At 34.2% G+C, this 22,152-nt stretch overlaps 1 protein-coding gene across 1 annotated transcript in view; it reads right to left on the reverse strand.

Moving 5' to 3' along the window:
* LOC148608661 (uncharacterized) overlaps nt 1-20,951 on the reverse strand; it is a 72,034-nt gene extending 51,083 nt beyond the window's left edge. The window contains exons 1-21 of the mRNA XM_088545300.1: nt 20,816-20,951; nt 18,339-18,902; nt 18,035-18,070; nt 17,110-17,673; nt 16,654-16,680; nt 16,314-16,430; nt 15,358-15,486; nt 15,148-15,174; nt 14,176-14,293; nt 13,766-13,908; nt 12,687-12,801; nt 10,449-10,588; nt 8,734-8,856; nt 8,234-8,263; nt 7,430-7,544; nt 6,939-7,150; nt 5,881-5,995; nt 1,924-2,198; nt 1,432-1,546; nt 677-816; nt 446-560 (exon numbers count right to left, since the gene is read on the reverse strand). Of these exons, the coding sequence (XP_088401426.1) occupies nt 446-560; nt 677-816; nt 1,432-1,546; nt 1,924-2,198; nt 5,881-5,995; nt 6,939-7,150; nt 7,430-7,544; nt 8,234-8,263; nt 8,734-8,856; nt 10,449-10,588; nt 12,687-12,801; nt 13,766-13,908; nt 14,176-14,293; nt 15,148-15,174; nt 15,358-15,486; nt 16,314-16,430; nt 16,654-16,680; nt 17,110-17,673; nt 18,035-18,070; nt 18,339-18,902; nt 20,816-20,888 (3,293 nt within the window). The 5' untranslated portion in view covers nt 20,889-20,951. The remainder of the gene's footprint in view (nt 1-445; nt 561-676; nt 817-1,431; nt 1,547-1,923; nt 2,199-5,880; nt 5,996-6,938; nt 7,151-7,429; nt 7,545-8,233; nt 8,264-8,733; nt 8,857-10,448; nt 10,589-12,686; nt 12,802-13,765; nt 13,909-14,175; nt 14,294-15,147; nt 15,175-15,357; nt 15,487-16,313; nt 16,431-16,653; nt 16,681-17,109; nt 17,674-18,034; nt 18,071-18,338; nt 18,903-20,815) is intronic.
* Between the last annotated feature and the right edge of the window lie 1,201 nt (nt 20,952-22,152).

Genomic DNA, 22,152 nt, shown 5'->3' on the forward strand with positions numbered 1-22,152 from the left:
CATGTAAATGAGTGTGTAGCATGTGTATGACTAAATACATTCTTGGCACAATCACATTTCACTTTATTTTACACACTTTTAGTAATCAGTGAAAATATCAAAAACAAGATTTAATTTTTAACAAAGTTACATGAAGTATATACATACATGCAGTTATTCTATACCGAGTCAAAGAAAGTCAATGAAAATAAAAATTAAATTCAAATTTTTGAAAATATGTTTTTTATACCCAATGGTTAATTGCTTTGAATATTCCAAATTTTACAAAAATAGAAAGGTACAATATCATTCTGTCACATTCCTATGTAGACATTTAAACAATAGTGAGATAGTATGACAAAATATGGAATTAGTGCTCATGTACACAATGTATTTGAGCTTTTCAGGTGTGATAAGTAAGATTTCTGCTACAATGTACCAATGCTTCTGAGAATACCGTACTGACCTGCTCATACACCTGTAAATACCATTTTCAGCATCTTCACATGTACATCTATAACTACATCCATCATACCAGGTTTGTCCCTGTTGGTAAAATTCGCCATTATAACTGCATGCTCCTAAAATAAGAAAGTTACAATGGTGGTTAAGTTGTTTTAAAATAAAACATAGAACAAGGCATTGACTTGGATATCTCTATTATAACTATAAAAAAGTACAAATTTTCATGAAATACCTTTCTTAGTAGTGGGTGTGGTTCTGATTCCAGTAATTCCCTCGTGTGCTGGATGAGCGATGCATTTTGGTACCTTACAACAAGGGTTTTTAGGATCTTGGACGAGGAAACATCCGTAAGGGAGCTGGTAGTGTTCACATCTACACAGAAAAACAATAGTAAATTTATTGGTTGTTAGTATTTCTCTTGAAGTTAAAAAGTTAGCTACGATAATAACTTATTTTAGGGATTTTCACAGCTGGTTTTATGGTATGGGTTTTGCCCATCATTGAGGACAATGTGGTGATCTGTAAAGGTTTAATTGTTCGTTTCTTGACTTTTGATAGATGACTGTCTCATTTGTACTCATACCACATCTCCAATTTTTATATTGTAAATTCATCCACAAGTGTAACCATCTCTTCTATTGCATGTTATTGACCTGCATCTCAACTTTTATGAGCTGCATGTTATAAAATAGATAGACCTTTAGATTTTCTAGCTTAGTCTTTATTGCAACCTAACTACCTAGGCAGGCATATAATATATGTCCAAAAGAAATTCACAAAGTGTATTTTATTGCACTACTTAAGATGTTCAAGGTCAAATCGTATTACGATTAAAAACTTGTACAGCTATAATAACGGTATCAATACTTATCGATTTCCATATAGGTAGTGGTAAAGACCCTTTGCAAGAGAAAGGGAGCCGTTAACAAGTCCAACCTTGAACTGATAATCACTGTTTTGAAATACAGCAATATTATCAACACTTACTTTTCTATACATGTGTAATGACCCCGCTGTCCGTCGTCACAGATACAGTTATACCGACAACCAACATCCCATTTTTCTCCAACGTTGTATTTTTTTCCATCGTACGAACAGAAGCCTAAAATTGCACGAATTAAAATAACTCGAAATTGTCCGTTAAGTAAATAATACACTGAAATAGCAGACAGTCAGTGAGATTGATTATAATAGTCAAACTTACAACTTGCAAGGTACTGAATATAATTTTTATAATTGTTGTTAATTAGATTTTACACTAAATATGATACATCTAAAATGGACGGAGCGTTAGCGACGTCCTATATATATATAGAATGTATGAACAGAATGGCTAAATAATATTGACGGAATAGTAGAAATTTGTCGACAAGGAAGTAGGCGAGTGCAAGTGCGCAGGAGCTGTTTTGTCTAAAATACGACATTGAGCTCCGTCCATCGTAGGATCATAGGCATGGGCCAAAATCATATTATACCTACCACCAGCAATCATTTTCTTTTGGTCTACGGTTGGAGAAGCTGGAGTTATTCCACTGCCAATCAAAGTTATGTACTTCTGTTCAGTGATATTAGTTTCAGCACTAGTCTTGGGTGACACGACCGAGTAGGTCAAGGATGCCTGGCCAAATGTTGGTACGGGCTGAGGTACTTTTCCTAGGTTGGCATCGTAAGTGCATTTAGGAACTTTGCAACAAGGATCGTTTTGGTCTACGTTAAGTACGCATGTCGGAGTCGTGCCTGTGTATGCTGGACATCTATAATCAAGAACAATACATACTTAATAATTTCTGATAGACAATTTTAAAAGTACTTCATCATTGTCAATGTGTTAAGGGTCGAATTACACAAACAGAACATGTACCAGTGGGTTTAAGCTTGAATCTAGGAAGTTTTGTTTATTATGGAAGTCCTCGAATAGGGAAAACATTTCATTCAATTGTAAATTAGGGAACAAAATAGTGGATAGTAGACGGGAGATAAAAAAAAAAGAATTGAGCAGGAAGGAGTTGCCGTTTATAAAAGATATTTTGTTGTTGGGAAAAAAATCAAAAACTAAAGAATATAATGACTGCGTGTTTAGTAACTGATGAAATATAAGTTCTATTGGAAAATAAACTTAAAGCCATAAACAACCTGAATAGCTCACCTAGTTTGGTACAACGAGAATAGGTAGGGTGTATATGTCAAATAGACAATAACCCCACCGGGATGAAAATCTCATACTACAGGGCTGCCCAAAAAATCATTGTAAACAGGTACAGCGAAAGAGTTGCAGGATTGAGAATCACGGTACAATGAGGACACAACCCATTTCAAGCCAAAAACTGCTTTTAAATATAGGGTTTTAATTTCTATGTAAAGACCCTATGAGCGAATCAATATTAATACCAACAAAAATGCTATCCTTAACGATTTGACAACAATATATTAACTATATCCCTTACGAATGAACCTATTCAAAGGTTTAGATAACTTATTGGGTGAGTATCAAGCTTACCGTGCTTTGTGTAGAATATTACCGTAAAACAAAGGGTGAAAGATACCCACACGTATTGATCCTTTATAAGTGCATCTGTATTTGAGAGTGAGTTCCTTGAATCGGTTGAAAGATTTTGTAATTGTTTTTACGAGCTTGTGGTATCCAAAAACCTCAAAGTGGTAATATCCCGGTTATATTAAGATTCCTTTCGTTAAAATATCCGAAACCTTGTTACAAATTCCAGCAAATCGAACCAATTGTGACAAGGGGACGTCACCATCTGAAAACGGATAGTTGACAATAGGGAATGAAAAATCATCCCGTTTATCGTACATTTAAATAAGTAAAGTTTACCATTATCGATATGAATACTAAGATTAAGAAACGGACATTCTTCATTACCAATATTTGTTTTATTCAAAGACAGTTCTACATACACCATTAGTATAAATATTGAAGTCATCGTTGTAAAGAGCCAAAATATCGTCCATACATCTAAAGGTTTAATTATTTTTTTCTACCAAAATGTTGTTTTGCAAGTTTGGAATTAACGTAGTTTTTTTTATGTTTTATTTTATTTATTTATTTTTTTTTTATTTATTTATTTTTTTTTTTTTGTTAATATGCTACATTACAGTCTATTTTGTGTAAAAACAGTCATGTTTTTACATGGATAAAACATCTCAAAGGGCAATTTGTGCAGGATATCCTACGGAACAATCATTTCAACTTTCATTGGATTTTGTTCAGTAGTTCCTTGAGAAGACGATTTTTAAGCCCAAACATCCAAAAAGAACACTAACTCCAACATGGATGAACAGATTTTCAAAAAAAAAATGGGCTACACATCTCATCCTGCTGTTCATATTTACCCCTGTCATATTTCGGCTTATACCTAATGGTTATACATGTATATGTTATACGATAACGCCGGCCACGTTTTTCATGGATCAAAAATCAAATCAGTAATTTCATTTAGAATTTACTACGGTAAAATCACATCAATTTTCATTGAATTTTGTTCAGTAGTTTCTTAGGACAAGATTTTTAAAGTAATTATTTCAAAAATAGCAAAAGAAAGCATCCAAAAAGGGCAGTAACCTTTACATGGGTAAATAGATTTCTAACGAAAATTTGCCCACAGATACATGTCATTATGCTGAACAATTTTATTACATGTCAGAAATGACTAAACCTTACAGGTTTGGACATATAAAAAAAATATGATAAAAACTGCTGTCTGACCCCAATATTCTATTTTAAAGTAACAGGGGCATGTTTTTTCTATGATTCAAGAATTCAAGCAAAAACTTTGTGCAGAATACACATGTACCCTAAGGACGAATAATTTTAATTTTCATTGAATTATGTTCAGGAGTTCAAGAGAAAAACTTTAAGACGTATGAAAAAAATGTTAACAACTACGATGATGGGCGCCAAGTGATAGAAAATTCTCAAACACAACCAAGAACATAAAATAATCAAAATAGTACGTACAAGGCAACACAAGTATATAAGCAAATGGGACTCCACTAAAAACTGAGAGCAGGGACCAGATGCACCGGTAGGGTATGCGCCCTCCTCTGCTTTTCTACATAATAAAAACACCCGCCGAGTTGCTCATAAAAAGTCAAATCCCGTGTAGACGAAAGGAAAATTGAAATCTAAGACACTTTGAACAAATCGGTTTTCAAAGTGCAGATGGATACAAAATAAAGACTGTAACGATCCGCAAGTTCATGATGACGACCATAAAACTTCTATAGTGATGACTTCAAATTTAGCAACACAACCCTGTTCCAGAAGCCCAATTGTAAGAAGTCTTGCCCGGTACAAAACATCCGCGTAGTTACGGCAAGCTCTTTCATAACATATGAGTTGTGATATGAAAACACACGAAGGTGCCGCAGATGAAAGGAAAGTTGACATAGTTTCGACAATAGTTGTCCTTTACAACCGGTATCAAAGTGTAGGTCAAGATATGAAGCTGACTTCAAAGTGCCTGTAGTATCCTTTGGGGGTAAACGCGATGTATAAAATCCCAACCATCTCTTTCCTCACTTTATGTATAGAAAAAAATATGAAGTAAAACATTTACTTCAAAAGTAACGATTTCATGCCTGGTCTATTTTAAATTGACCAGACTATGCATAGGTGTCAAGAGTGTCAGTTAAGAATAAAACTCTTCAATTTGCGTATGCGTCACTCTTTACAATTTTGATAATGTAACGAAATTACATGTAACTCTCACAGAGGAAAGGATACATGATCTGAACAAAAAACCTCCTTTAAAAAGTGCGTAGCTTATATCATGTAATACGTGTACGAATATGGGCTCTTAGTGCAAAATTTACATAATAAATCAAGTCAATCTATATTGGGAAATAAATACGCAAACATGAACATTTGTAGAAAGATACAGAGCATCTATGTTTACACCTTTTCTACCCATAGTATACACGGGCCTATTTAGTCAACTGCCTGGTTCTAGACCCCTAATGAATCTGTATGTCAGCTTTCTGGCTCTAGACTCCTTATCGTGGCATACAGGGACCTGTTTGTCAGCTGTCTGGCTCTATATCCCTAATCGTGGCATACAAGGACCTGTTTGCAGCTGTATATGTATGTCTCTAAACCCCTAATCGAGGCTAACAGAGACCTTTTTGTTAGCTGTATGGCTCTACCCACCAACCTACCCATGTCTTACAGAGACCTCATTGTCAGCTATCTGGCTCTAGACCCCTACCCATGGCTAACAGAGACCTGTTTGTTAGCTGTATGGCTCTACCCACCAACCTACCCATGTCTTAAAGAGACCTCATTGTCAGCTATCTGGCTCTAGACCCCTACCCATGGCTTACAGAGACCTGCTTTCAGCAAGCGGGCTCTAACCTCTTACCAACGGCACACGGGAGTGGCCCTGATTGTCAGCTGTCTTGGTCTAGACCAACACCTACCTGGCTTTGCATGACATTTGTCCTTTCTTAGCATCCACACAAACACAATATTTCGAACAGCCATCCATCCATGATTGGTTCTGTGTGTATACCTTTCCATTATACAAACAACCCTCTGTAACACAAATTTATCATTTGTTATATCATATATAAAACTGTATAAAAACCAGAATGACAAATTTATTTCGCATAACCAAAGTTTAATAACAAGATTTACATAGTAACCCCATTGAACAAATTGAAATTTAAAACGAAACTCATAAAGATTTTCTATATCATATGACTTCAATATAAATCCAAAACAAAACAAGACAGTACCTGATCCATATGTTCAGTTGTTTCGGTCAAAATGCTTAAAATCATGACAGTAACTTAATATTAGACAAAATATCACATAAGAAAATCATAAGAAAATAAGCAAAAAGGTATATAGATCATGTATACAATTTCATCTAGAATAATTGTGCAGATCTTTATCTATACCTTTATTATGCTTTCTATCAAAGAAGAAATTAAAATTAAGAATTATAATCTGTCGTATTTATTGTCCCGTTTGTACTGGACTTGACTCAATGAGTTGTAGGCAGGTGTCTTGCAAGAAGCAAGATTTCAAAACTTTTCCGGAGCACCTGAGTTCATCCTTCATTTTGTTCCTTTTTCTCTGTGTACACTTTCAGTTCTTTGTTATATGTTTATTTTCTTTGTTTTAGTTGTGTTTTTTAAGTTCTAGTGTTGTTTAGTCCACAATGTTTTCCTGCTTTGTACCTTCATTGTTTCTTCATTAAACAGATCAATGTTTATTGAAGGGCTCTCATAACCTTACTCTTTCTTGAAGTTCTACTCAGCAATTATGGTAAAAAATGGCTATGAAGTATGCTCTACTTACCTATACGAAAGAGTTTTCACACCCCATCCCGGCTCCCAAACCTGTTGTTTAAACCAATTGTTAGAGTTGACATAGGACTTTAACAACCGTTTCCTGTATGTTGCCCTTAAAATTTGAAAAATGCAGACAAATATAAACCTATAGGTCATCACATTATTATAAATGTACTCACCAATGGTTGGAGGTGTGATACCATTCCCAAAAAGGGGTTGTCCAAATTGCGGCACTCCAGGGTTGTTTACATGTATGTCTGTACCTCCACCTAGAGAAGTGGTCTTTGCCGACGTGAGAAACACACCATCACTACAGTGAGCATAGGGACAGCATTCACCTTTCTGTTTTATCACAGAACAACCAGACGGCAGGTTTGCGTATTTAGGACACCTATAAGTAAATATTTAACAAATGAATACACATATTACTGTCTTATTTCATGGGGTATCTTTTTTGTTTATTGTTTATGACAAACATTTTACGAATCACATGTAGAAGTTTGTACTGTATCGTTGAAAAGAAGAAAATATTTTCAATAGCAAAAATCAAATGCATACATCGTCAAGAACTGGTTATAAGTCATCAATGCTTCAAACAAAACGTCATAAAAATCTTAACAAGTGATTTTAGTAGAACACTTATCAGACACAATATATTATTAAAACTAACGTGTTGATACATCTGTAGTATCCATATTTAGCATTTTCACAGTGACATCTCTCTCCACATGATGGAGCCCACACTTCTCCTTGTTTATACTGTCTTCCAGAATATAAACATCGGTCTGAAAAAAATACATACATGTACACTTGTTAACAAAAATATAAACATCGGTCTTAAAGATACATACAGGTACTGATGTTTAAAAAATATAAAGATCGGTCTGAAAGATACATACATGTACTCTTGTTAACAAAAATATAAACATCGGTCTGAAAGGTACATACACGTACTCTTGTCAACAGAAATTTAAACATCGGTCTGAAATGTACATACACGTACTCTTGTCAACAGAAATTTAAACATTGGTCTGAAATATACATACACGTACTCTTGTTAACAAAAATGTAAAGATCGGTCTGAAAGATACATACACGTACTTTTGTTAACAGAAATACAAAGAGCCGTTAGTATCATTATACTTAAAAAATACATAAATTTGGACAGAAAATATATGCATTTTTTATTTTGATTTTATTGTAACAGAAATAAATTGTAATTTGACTTGTGTAATGATAATCCGAGCGAATCTTTCTTATGTTGAATATGACCATTTTGTGATATGATTACAGATAATTAATTAAAACTTGAATGTGGAATCTAAGTTACATTATTTTTTTATTTTGAATTGTTGATAAAAAATAGATATATATATGTATGAAATACTCTTTTCGTTCTTAGATAAACTTTATCTCTTTCATTGGTCAGTAATTTATCATTTATTATACTTACATTACTGAGGTCATAACTTACCGTTTGGTCCAGCCTGCTGTGTACTTGTACCTGAAACAATATAGAACTTATCTTAAGTTACACAATAACTGATAATTATATCCACCGAGGCAGGGTGGAGGATGATATGTGTTAGTTTCTTTTCTTATATGTTGGAGCTTTTTGTTAATCCGGGGATCAGAAATGAAAGATTGTTTTTGGGTACGATTTTGACCAGAAAAAATATGTTGAGAAACTTACAACCCATGCTTAGCATTACAATCCTTTTCTCCGCATTCGAAGTCGATAAACCCTGAGCCCTTTATATTCAATAAGCATATATATTTGTTTATGTGTTGACTCGGATTCGTTCAATATGTCATATTTTCAAATCTCTATAAAGCATCGATGTGGAATGCCAATAATATTACTTATAAGAATGTCAGTTATTGAAATGAAAGTAGAAAGTAAGTAGACGTATAATCATTGGAATGAACTTGCATGGGCACTAAATGCCAAAATACAGAACTTCTAGTACTCACAAAAATTACAAGTGTGTTTACAATTCTTCATTGCCCAGTCTCTGTATGTAGTACAAACATCATTTCCATAATTAGAGCATGTTACTAAATCTAGACATGGTCCAGTAATCGGGGCCGTCATACCTTTAACAGAACAAATTATGGTAAAACTATATATGTATGTGTTCTAAATCTAAATGAACTGTCCCGTACCACCTTACATCGTGTACTAAGTTACAACCCTAGATTAATCCTACGAGGAGGAATGACCCGGCCAGCGAAAGCTATATTTTTATATAGCCTAGCTGGCCGAGTGGTCTAGGGCGCTGGACTTTGTGCAGGCGGTGTTGTCATAGATGTCACAGCAGTACGAGTTCGAGTCCCGCGGAGGAAACGACCAAAAATTTGCATCGCAAATTTGACAGTTCTAACATAGTTGGGAATTTTTCAGACCTTTCTATACGTTTATATATCTTCCCTGTATCAATTTGATCCGATGGAGCAGTGTAGCAAATAGAGTCGTCACATTCTGAGACGTTGTATATATATATATATGGTCTAGTGATACGTTATACCCACAACATAATATTGTATTACTGTATATATATGGTCCAGTAATCGGGGTCATTATGTTATACCTACAACATAATATTGTATTACTGTATATATATATATATATATATATGGTCCAGTGATCGGGGTCGATATGTTATACCTACAACATCATATTGTATTACTGTATATATATATATATATATATATATATGGTCCAGTGATCGGGTTCGTTATGTTATACCTACAACACAATATTGTCGGGGTCGTTATACCTTAATAATATTATTGCATATCAGTAATAAATTCTAACATTCAAAAGGTTAAATGTTGATCAGCTGATGTTTAGAAATCCAAATTAATGAAACAGGTCCTACTATCTGGTATTAACAGTAAAATATGTATTGGGCCACTTCTTATTGGTGCATTATTCCAAATATAAAAAAACGAATCAGTGACTTGGACACATTAAGAGCAATTCTCTGAAAGGACAAAAATATAAGGAAAACATGGCAAACACAAGTGTCCAGCTTATTTTTACTGAATGACGTCATCCTAGCATGTAAACGTGGAAAGCAATACTAGTAACTGTTTTAATTTTTATGTAACTCCGTTGCCATGGTAACTATCAAAGAAATTTCAATCATTAACTGGAAAAGTAATTCCTTGCATGTTTCAATAAAAACCATTTATGAATTTATGTAATAATAATTTTCTGCATTTTAATACCTATATATTGATTTTATATATACATATACACTGAGATTACTTCTCGCCTTCGGCTCGGCCAATATCAGTTTTCTTGGTCCATTTTCCTACCCTTTGGCAGCCCGCATTTTCTGATATTGTCTTCACAGTCATGAACTATTGTGTAAACATTGTATAACAATGTACTACACACGGTCCAGTGATCGAGGCCATTATACACTTATGATATTGTATTGTTAAAAGAGTCATATGGTCCAGTAACCAGGGCCGTTATAACTAATTATATAAATCATTATATTGTGTAACTAGTCGTGGTCAAGTGATTGGAGCCGTTTTATCTAATACAATAATTTCTATACATGGTCCAGTGTTGTGGGTCATCATACCTAAAAGATTGCTCTAATAATAATTATTTGATTTGTGTCTTAACATTTTTAAAGCATAAACATGTACATCTTCTAGGCTTTATGACTTACTAGTTCCATTCCCACTAACCATTCCATTACCACCGATAGTACCGACCGCCTGTGTAAACTCACATACTGGTTGTCTACAACACTGTCCGGGAGTTCGTTCTAAGTGACAAATTTGTGGCAATACTGTATAGGATGGGCATCTAAATTCAGGAGATAATGTAAGGTTTCAAACTGATGTACCATCTTATTGTAGATAGCACATAAATCACGAGGAAACAAACATGACTACAATAAGCTCCATGGTGTTTCGCGATCATGTAGATTAATAAAAAGGTACATTGTATACAAAATTATCTTTGTGTCATTTTGTAAAATTCTGAATGGTTCAGCGTTGTCGAGCAACATTGTCCATTTCGTATAACTTGGTATTTTAGCCATGCCCCTTCAATACGTAACAACAGTTTGTACTTCAATGGAGTATCCCAATATACTAAAAATAATACATGTAAATTACAAATAACGCAATCGATTGACAGTTAGAAGTATAAACCTGCATTTCAGAAAATGCTGCTTCCATATTATAAAACAATATATTGTGATTTTATTTTTGTTTTCTGTTGTTTTTGAATTAAGATATAAGACTTATTTTTGCTTCGCGGTTTATTCAACGTACACAGACCCTAAGCCGTTTATCCACCCTTGAATAACACTGTTGCAGATTATTTTAAAAATATTAAAGAAGAAAATGTGTTATAAAAAGTATCTATTTACTATTTAGCTTTTTTGTGATGCTCAACATTTTTCAGTGTTTATAAATATAAACTTATATTGCGCTTGATTCTTAATCAGAATAAGGTGTACCATGGAAATATACGTGTTCTCCTAACCGTTGAGTTTGGACCTCAAAGTTTCACATGGTGAAACCGCTAATTTATTTGGACTAAAACTCAAATGATGAAACTTGCATATATCTCACTTGTATTTCTGTTATAAATACAAATGTATATATATATATATGGGTATAAACGATGGACTGACTAGACACATTTATAAAATTTAAGTGCTTAGGTTACGGAATGTATCATGTTTTTGGCATAATAAACCAGGGGCGAAAAGTAGAGATCGCTTTTTGATACCATGATGGTACTTGGAGTGAAGTTATTATATACTGCAACTATCTATCATCATGATCGAAACACGTCAGTTAACTTTTTGTGACTTAATTGATTGAAATATACGTATTTTGTGGTGAGTGTCTTACGCGATCTGGTGTTAAAGTGAGTGTCTGGCTCGATCTGGTGTTACATGTATAGTGAGTGACTGACTCGATCTGGTGTAATAGTGAGTTTCTGACTCGGTCTGGTGTTAAATATCTTTGTTTTCATTTTCCAACAAAAATATTTTTCAACCAGATATACAAACACTAAATATATTTTCTAGACATTCATTATAAATTAATTCATTGTCTTTACATATAATTAGAGGGATGTCTTTATCCCTTTACATGGAATTAGAGGGATGTCTTCATCCCTTTTCATATAATAGAGGGATGTCTTCATCCCTTTTCATATAATTTGAGGGATGTCTTCATCCCTTTACATTTAATTAGAGGGATGTCTTCATCCCTTTACATGGAATTAAAGGGATTTCTCATCCCTTTACATATAATTAGAGGGATGTCTTCATCCCTTTACATGGAATTAGAGGGATGTCTTCATCCCTTTTCATATAATTAGAGGGATGTCTTCATCCCTTTACATATAATTAGAGGGATGTCTTCATCGCTTTACATGGAATTAAAGGGATGTCTTCATCCCTTTACATATAATTAGAGGGATGTCTTCATCCCTTAACATATAATTAGAGGGATGTCTTCATCCCTTTCTTTCGTACAAAATACATAAAAATCGAAAGCGTGTGTCATTACTTCTAAAACATCCACTGTGCAGTATCGTTTTTTATCCATGCTTTGGTCCATGCTCCCAGTTTTTAGTAGAGTCCGAGTTGCTCATTTACTTTTGTTTCTTTGTACGTATGATTTTAGTTACTTTATGTTCTTTGTTGTGTACGTCTGTTTTCCATGTCGGGTCTTTGTCCCTGGATTACATTTTTTTGATTACCGCTATAACCTTGGTTCCCTTGATTACTCTTATCAAGATGTCAAATTGATATCAAGCGCATTTCTGAGAACGGTATCAAAACTGAGAAATATTGAGAAATAACATATATAATAATGATAATGTATACAGTGTAGAACCCTACTATATTCTATATAACAGGGGATATAACTAGCCTTACAGTTGTTCACATTGGTAGTCTCCCTTTGTAGCATTAGAACATGTACATTGGTAATCACAACCATCTGTCCAGGACTGGTCTTGATAGTATTGCTTTCCTTTGTATGCACATACATCTAAAACAAGCAATCACAGGATTACTACAAAACAGAAGTTGCGTGTGGAAGATGGTCCCTCCTTTGGTAATAAAGTCAAATTTGGCACCACGAAATCCCCAAAATAGATGAAAAACGAAAAAGGAGACGCGCATTGGCCTCCTGTGACAATAAATGTGAAAAAATTAAATCAAATTCCATTTAGTGGTTTCAGAAGAGTTGCGGATTTGAACTTGAAACGGAGAATGAGAGACAGTATGACGAATATATATCTCCTGTTTTGTGGAGTTATAATAATAAATCAGTAGAAAACAGCTTACATTGTGTCAACTTTTAAAATATAATAGTGTCAACCTCACAAATGGTTGTATGATGTGGTGTCATGGTTACCATACATGTAGCTTCCTTTTCTAAAGCCCCGTGCAGGTCCGGATGTCAAAAGAATAGGCCCGCAGCAGCGCTAAGCTTGTTGGAAAGGGCGACTAAATAGTGCTCAGAACCCTAGCCGGCGCCTAGGGCGCTCTGCCAACAGAGCAACTGGGTTGTGTGCCTCAGGTGGTGGAATGGGGTACCCCTGGCGTGTTACATGCTGGGGTTGTCGGGCTATAATACGGAAAACCTGACCGCAAACCATCGTGGTGCACCGTGTTGGGAAAGATGCCACGTTCCTCGCACGTTATAAAGAACCCTACTGTGGTATTCTCCCGGAGTAGGAACCATAGGGCTCCGCCACAGGAGGCTAAATTGCCCGACCCTACCCACCTCTCCCTATTTCCAGTGGCAATCAAAATTTGTCGACCCCATTGTCCTTTTATCCCATCCCATTTTACATTTCATCATCATTTCATGTTCATCGTCTGAATATAGCTGAAATATTGCTGCAAGGACGTTAAACCCCATCAATCAATCAATCAATCAATCAATCCTTTTCTGAATTACTTTTTCCTGATTAAACACGTACATGTAAGCATAGCATGTGTTTTACCTATTCCAATTGCATTTTGTCCCTTTCCAGAGGATTCAAATTTCTGTACAGTTGGGTTGAAGTTACACACAGGTTCTAGACAACATCCACCTCGTTTTTCAATTAGGGTACACATTGACGGCAGGTTATAATAGACAGGACATCTACAAGCAGAATAATAACATCAAAACATTGATAATATATTTTTTTTGTTTTTGTTAGTGACGTTCATTCTGTAAAAGCCAACGAGAATAAAACTCAGAAATTGAACAGAACAGAAAACTCTCTAGAATAATCATTATTGGTATATCTCTTCGGACCAAAGTAGTCAATAAGTCGTCACACTATATATTTGTATTGTTTTGTAGTGTTCCACAATAATATAAACGCATGTCGTCACTTAATGCAAATCACTATTATCTACCACCAACCTGTTATAACACTGATATTTTCCACTTGCACCATCCTGGCAAACACATTCATAATCGCATCCATCGTACCATTTTTCTCCTGGACCGTAGACGTGTCCCTTGTAAGAACACTTGCTGTCTAAAATACATACAAATATAAACATAAAAATTGCCGTTTACAATATTAGTCGGGTTGGACAATCAAAACGATGAACCCTGGTAGCAAAGGCTGTGAGAACTAGAACAAAATGTCTATGATTAATTCCAATACTTTTGCCATAGAGAACATCATTATACATGTAAGTTCTTATTAACCCTCACATTGTACTTATTTGTATTTGAATGAAGGAACATCTTTCTGCAGCACACTTTGTTTTAGTGGAGTTTGTGTTGCTCTACATGTACATGTATGTGTATTTTGATTTAATTCTTGCTGTTTGTCGTTGTCAGTGGTGTTTGTACCGCTCTACGTGCACATGTATGTGTATTTTCTTTCATTCTTGCTGCTTGTCCTTGTCAGTGGGGTTTGTACCGCTCTACATGTACATGTATGTGTATTTTGATTTCACTCTTGCTGTTTGTCTGTCGTGCTGTTAATAACAACTTGTTACTCATGGATTTACCAGTTACAAAAAGAGACGAATTGTTACTTGTACAAAATCCTACATCTATTTTTTAAATATTTTTCACACGTAACAGAATCACTTTCGAACCGAACCAGGGATACCCGCCTTTCTTGGGCATTTTCTTAATGGGGTAAAAGAGTTATGTACGTGCATACATTATGCACGTTATTCAAATGTACATGTAAGGGGAAACGACCGTTAAAAATCAAATATCTCAAATAAAACCAACTCTAAGATTCTATTGATACTTGATTGTTAGTAAATCAACAGTTCCATAAACTCGCTCTAAGATTATATTGATACTTGACTGCTCAGTAAATCAGAAGGAAACAGTACCATATATGTTTGTGCTAGACATGATACTTACAGAATCCACCTGTAGCACCTGTGGCATCTGAAAAAAAATACACGTTGTTAATACATTGTGAAATATATATTCAACTAGAAGGTGCTCTGAATTCAAAAACTTTGTTTTTGTTGATTAACGAATTATTATAATCATATTTATTCAATTTTACATTTAATATTTGAAGTCAAAATCAATCTACGACGAGACATATATAGAAGGACTACTCACTACAGAATCCACAGTACTGTTTACAATTATCGTTGGCCCACTGTGAGTACGCATTACAAACTGTTTGACCGTAATTAGTACAGCTGCTCAGACCATCAGAACATGTCTCTTTCGGAACAGTGTAGGTGACTATAAAAATGCAAATCGAACGTTTTGAACGAGATGTGTGAAACGCTATACTCTTCAGCTTATCACATTAAATCATATAAGACTAGCTTCAAGAGAGTAAATTACAGCTACAGCTACATGTAAATATACGAAATAAATACTTATGAATGATATTAAAGTCTGGTGTAAATGAAAGGTAAAATAGAGTAGTTTGTAAACCCAGCAATGCATTACGCAATACTTAACAAGACTGCAACAACAAGTTATACACCAACCGTAACAACAAGCTATACACCAACAGTAACAACAAGCTATACACCAACCGTAACAACAAGTTATACACCAACAGTAACAAGCTATACACCAACCGTAACAACAAGCTATACACCAACAGTAACAACAAGCTATACACCAACAGTAACAAGCTATACACCAACCGTAACAACAAGCTATACACCAACAGTAACATTTAGTATTTATCCGAGCTACACCAACAGTAACATTTAGTATTTATCCGAGCTACACAAACGGTAACATTTAGTATTTATCCGAGCTACACCAACAGTAATATTTAGTATATATCCGAGCTAAACCAACACTATAAAATTTAGTATTTATCCGAGCTACACCAACGGTAATATTTAGTATATATCCGAGCTACACCAACAACAACATTTAGTATTTATCCGAGCTACACCAACAGTAACATTTAGTATATATCCGAGCTACGCCAACAGTAATATTTAGTATATATCCGAGCTACACCAACAGTAATATTTAGTATATATCCGCGCTCTTTCACCCACACATCAGTTGTATGATTTTTTTCAGTATATATAATAACTTACACTTGCAGTGTCCACAGAAGGCCTTGCAGTTCTCAGATGACCATACTGGATAATCGATACATACTTTAGATCCATACTCAGGGCAGTTGTTGATCTTATCACCACAAGAAGCTTGGGCTTAGAAAAAACAATTGAATATCATAATGAACAAAATCATTCTCTTGATTTGCCATCGACGAATATAATTGTTGTATACAACACTTATTGATGAATGAACATTTACTTTCCGTAATTTAAGTCATCATATCGCGTCATGGAATATCAATATTATAATTACGAAGTTGTAAAAATAATTATACAGACTTTTCTTTTGATCTGTATTATAACAGTGAACACTCACGTGCTTGGAAGTCGATTGAGGATTGAACTGAAAAAAATAAATTCACATTTTTACGGACATCAAAACAACGATCATGATATTGACCAAAACTGTTTCTCTTTAATTTATTACTCAATATATCGGATTCTTATATGCTAAATAAAATGCGTTGTCCAATTTATTATACATGTTATTAAATTATTATTTGATACATTTATGGGTTTTAATAGTAGCCGTTGTACACTTAATCATATCATTCATATTATTTCTTTTTTTCCTTGTATAGCCCAAACTGTTTTGTTTAGTTTTTTGTTTTTGTTTTTGTTTTTTTGTTTTGTTTTGTTTGTTTTTGTTAAAAGACTTTACATTGAAACTGTATTTAGAATCTCTAATTATAGATTAGTTTTCTAAGATTAACATAGATTTTATATCAATAAGAAGGGCTTTTTGAAGCTATTGATTTGGAGTTAAATTTACCTTTACAAGACATGTCCATTAATTGATTAGAAACAGTTTCTAATTGGTCATAACTATTGACAGTAACCATATGAGTGGCTGCTGGTTGGTCGACAATATTGTTCAGTTCCGCTACATTTACTGCAGGGCCCACTCCAATTCCCAAGATTCCGATGTGAGACTGTCTGGCAAGGTTAGCCTGGTTGACGGAGGCACTAACTTCTGTATTTCCTCCATCGGTGATCATAATGGCAATTCTGGAAACGTTTGATCTGGCTCCAACCTGTGGGGAAAACATGGTCGTCTTAGCAAACTGAATAGCGTCACCGGTATTGGTTCCTCCGCCTTGGAGCTGCATACCGTGGATAGCTCTCATGACGTCATACCTGTTATTGTACATACGCAGTGGGAATTCAGAGAGTGGTTTGATACTGTACTGTTCTAGTCCGACATGGACGCCATCTTTTCCAACATTGAGTTTTGAGACAAAGTTTTTAATGAAGTTCTCTGTTTTTTCAAAGTTGAGTGTTCCAACACTACTAGAGGAATCCAGCATGAAGACAACATCTGCTTTCTGTAGACAACCTGTTACGTACAGTATACATTCATGTATAACATGGTTACTTAAAAGAACATGTAGGACAATTGGTACAGTTAAAGTATCAAAAGAAAATATAATCATTGATTTTTTTTTTCAATGAAATACTCTAAACATGAATTGTGAATGTTGCTGTGACATGTAATAAAATCTAGATAACTCATAATTAAAACTTCTTTTAAGGGATTCGGAAATGTTATACAATAATCGTACAAAGTACTTTGGTATCCCAAAATTTTAGGAATTTTCAAAAGTTTGAAAATGCAAGACTGACAAAATGCACAGGATCCGTCTTACACTATAGACCTAACTGAAACAGAAAGGCGATAAACAGTGTAATATGCATACCATCTGGTTGAGGAAGTAGATCCGGACTTGGTATCTCTGAAAAAAAAAGCACCAAGTGTAACGTTTATGCAAGTTATATGTATGAAAGTAAATCAGAGCCATACTTCTATTTGTCTAGAAGCAAACACGTGTAAATACAAATACCATATTAAATATATAAAAAACGAATTTCCGTTCAGCATTTGATTTTTCAAATCTTCAGATTATGCAATTGAAAAAACAATACAGTTAAACCTTACATATATCATTCGAGCATTTTTTACCCGGGACATTTCTCCATTACCTCAGTGTTCTTATTACTGACCATTGCAAATCTTTGTAGCTAGTAGATCAGACAGACTATTTAGTGAGTTAAAGTTGTCAGCAGTAAGGAAGTATCTAGAGTCGGGATCACTGGCAACAGAAGTTAGTTCGTCTGTGTCTATACCATTACCAACGCCAACTGTATAGATCAGAATATTGTTGTCCTTAGCTGTCTGAGCTTTTAATTTGGTTATCTCCCTAGTTACAGACGGACCGTTTGTGACAAGAACCATAACGTGAGGAGCACCACTTCTCGCCCCATGGTTTGGTGAGAACGAATTTTGTGTGGCGTACGTTATAGCGTCCCCTGTATCCACTGTACCAGGTAAATATTTGATACGTGAGATGCCATTCAGTACGTCTGTTTTAGTGTCGTAAGTGTTCAGGAAGAACTGATTGTGTACACCCGAACTGTACGTTACTGTACTAATTTGTACGTGTTCTCGACGTACATCTAAATTGTTCACAGTGTTTTTAACGAATTCTAATTGTTTAGCAAAGTTTGTTTGTCCAACTGAACTTGAGGAATCCAACACAAATGTAACATCTGCCTTTGAGGAACAATCTGAAAACATCATCAACTTCTATATTAGTACTCAAATGAAATACAATTTATTTATAATACTGTGAAATCGATTGTATAAAGTTATAGGCAAAGATGTACCTTTTTTATCTTTTCTTTAACTAAACATATTTTGTCACCCTTTTTGTGAACGGAAAAATGGTTGAATATCTTGACTGGTACAGCGTGAATGTCTGCTTTTTGCTAGAATTGCAAAACAAATCAATTATTTTAAAAAAAATCGTTTTTGCAATGGAACTTGTTGACCCTTGTTTTATGTAAGAAAGCCGGATTTCCGTGTACCTGATAAGTGATAGATAAGGTAGTTCTAAATTAGAAAAACTTGAAGTATTCGCCATGTGTATGTAAGATCATAGGTTATGTATACCAAGTTCTTATCAGCAATCAGGAAGTGGTAGGATAGATTCACATGACATCTTTCATGATATTTTTTACAAATGTTCATTGATTTTTTTTATTTTTCAAACACGAAATTGTTGTTGCTCTCGGTGAATGAAATATTCACCAACGATTGTCATTGAGAGATGTTCAAATTTCAGAGAGAGATTCCAAACTTTTTTTTAAATTTCCGAATTTCAAGAAATTCGGGAACTGGTTTGAGAAATACATGTACTTATTTACGTGCACGGTTCATTCTAAAAAAATAGATCGCAGCAAAAATGTCCTTTTATACATTATTAAATAGATACAATTAATATATCAGCAGTGTGTAAATTATAAAATAAGTTTGTGTGGTTATAGTGTAAATTGTCGAACAAACATTTTGCGGGAAATTTTTCATTTTTTTCATAGTAGAAACCAAATAAAATGAGCTTAAACAGTTTTTTTTTTCATTATTTTTACATGAATTTCACATGATTTTCATCTGAATTGAAGCAAATAAAACATGTGAAATTCTCGTGGGTGTTTTTTTTTCACCTTAAATTCATATAAAGTGAATTTTTCATAAACATCACATGCTTTTCCTGTTAAGTTTATTTCGTCAGAAGCTCGATTGACATCAATATCACATGAATAATATATGTGAGTCCAGAGTCTCTAGTTTAAAAAAAAAAACATGCAATTGTTTGGGACTGAAGAACTGGCCACAGAATATACGACCTTTGGCCACAGAATATACGAACTTTGGCCACAGAATATACTACTTTTATGATAAATACACGTTTTCCTTATTTTTAACATGTGTTAGTACATGCATTATTGCATATGTTTTTATCTGATTTTCAAAAACATTTATTTTAACAATTTCCTTTTACCAGCACAAACCACACGTCTATACCGGTCCTTTTTGTTTTTGTTTTGATTTGTTTTGTTTTGTTTTTTTTTTTTCATGTGGACCTCATGCAACTCAAAATAAAAAGGAGTTACTGTTAAAAAAAAAGATCCATGTACATGTAGCAATAAGGCTTGCCATACGATCAATTCATGCAACAACGATGCGCCTATTTTCAGTTTTTGTTTATTGCTGGAAATTTACCAAAAACAATTATCCAACATATTTTATTATGCAGATGGTGCATTACTTGAATATTGACTGAATTTTACCGCAATATTTTTCTTGTCATTTCATTTTCTGCAACCCGAGTCAAAATATATCACTCTTCACCTTACTATAGCTATCTCAACAAAAACCTCTGTTCAAATTAAGAGTGCTTCTAGACTTTACTTGTATTTAATTTATCGCAACAGTAGAAAGTTCCGCAAAGAAATATATATCATCACCATCTGCCTGACTCTTATAATGATCTGTACTTAAGAAAGTTATATTCTGTATACATTTTTTTTATTTTTATATGGATCTGTACATAAAAAGCAAAACTTTGTATATAAGCCGATCTGCCTGACTCAAGACACATATCTATATATGAGAATGGTATATACAATATTCAACTGACCTGCAGCAATCGAAAATGTAACCGTCTGGTAGACGGCGACTGTCCAAAGAATGAGGGCTGTAGTGCTTCTCATCCTTTGTTTACGAAAAAAAAAAGCGAAAATGAAGTTTCGGATCGACAGGGTTCTCTTAGTTAGGTTCTTAGTAACCAGTCATTGTGGTTGGTTGATCTTTATCAAGATTTATATAACAGAAAAGTCCGGATTTGGATAGGCTACCTAACGGAATGGACGCCTACATACTTGTTATTCTATTTTCGTATGAATTTCGGAAACAAGGATCTGCCGTGACATCACACCCACACTTGCCTTTTTTTCACCAAATATGAAAAGTGTGTATGTGTTTGTATCTTGTAAATATCAATGGAAGCGTTACTAAACATTTGAGAAAATTATTGAAATGAGACCCTGGTAAAATAGCTTTCCGAAAATCTTTTTCACTAATATTAAGTCGATCTATTATCATGGTGAAAAATGGAATATTTTATTATAATTATAGTGACAGTTTTAGGGTGAGGTTTTGAGGTTCGGAACCCAATCTATAACGCAGTGCCAAATTTGTGAATACAATTATTAGCAAATTACATTGGGGCAAACCTTTTTTTATATTTATTCCATGTATATGTCTTTAATTATTTCACTAGATCGGATCCCAATTTTCAAAAATAAATTCTGAATCCACACCTTTTACAAAATGTACATGGCCGTGAATGACTACCGTCACTAGGAAAATAATTTGCTTAGCTATCTTATAATTGTTGTCAGGCTGACAGATCTTATTACACGAAAAAGAAAATCAAAGAAATTTTAGATCAAGACGTAACATTGTTTCTTAAAAAAATATTCTAAAGCAACTTTGGTGGAAAACAAGATACCTTCTTCTCATTTCACCTGGTATATCGCATTTTTTTAAATCAAAAACATCCAAATAATACTCCAAGGTGCAGTGAATATTATTTATGTCGTTAAAATGATAACGAAAATCTTACTAAACAAGAGCCAGTAACTAGAGGCTCTCTTTAATCTTAAAATCATCTTTAGAACAACTTAAGTATAAATCGAGTAACTACACACCGTCAATGAAGAATTGACTTCTCTTAAATTATTGTTCAGACAGTAAACTCTTAAGAATTTACGAAGTCATCTCTTAGACCGTTCTTATTTAAATTGGGTAACTCGACAAAAAAGCAGTGAACGTATAAGGTACTGGGATTTTCTTCAGTAAATAGAACACGCTTTCATCGCAAGGGTAGTCAAAATAACTTAGAGAAATCTAGAGAACCCTTAACTTTACATTATAAGTTAATAATGGTTATTGCATTGGGACTTCTTCTAAATA

This window comes from Perna viridis, chromosome 9 (assembly GCF_037379345.1).
Source record: "Perna viridis isolate PV_CMFRI_1.1 ecotype Kerala chromosome 9, ASM3737934v1, whole genome shotgun sequence".
NCBI lineage: Eukaryota > Metazoa > Mollusca > Bivalvia > Mytilida > Mytilidae > Perna > Perna viridis.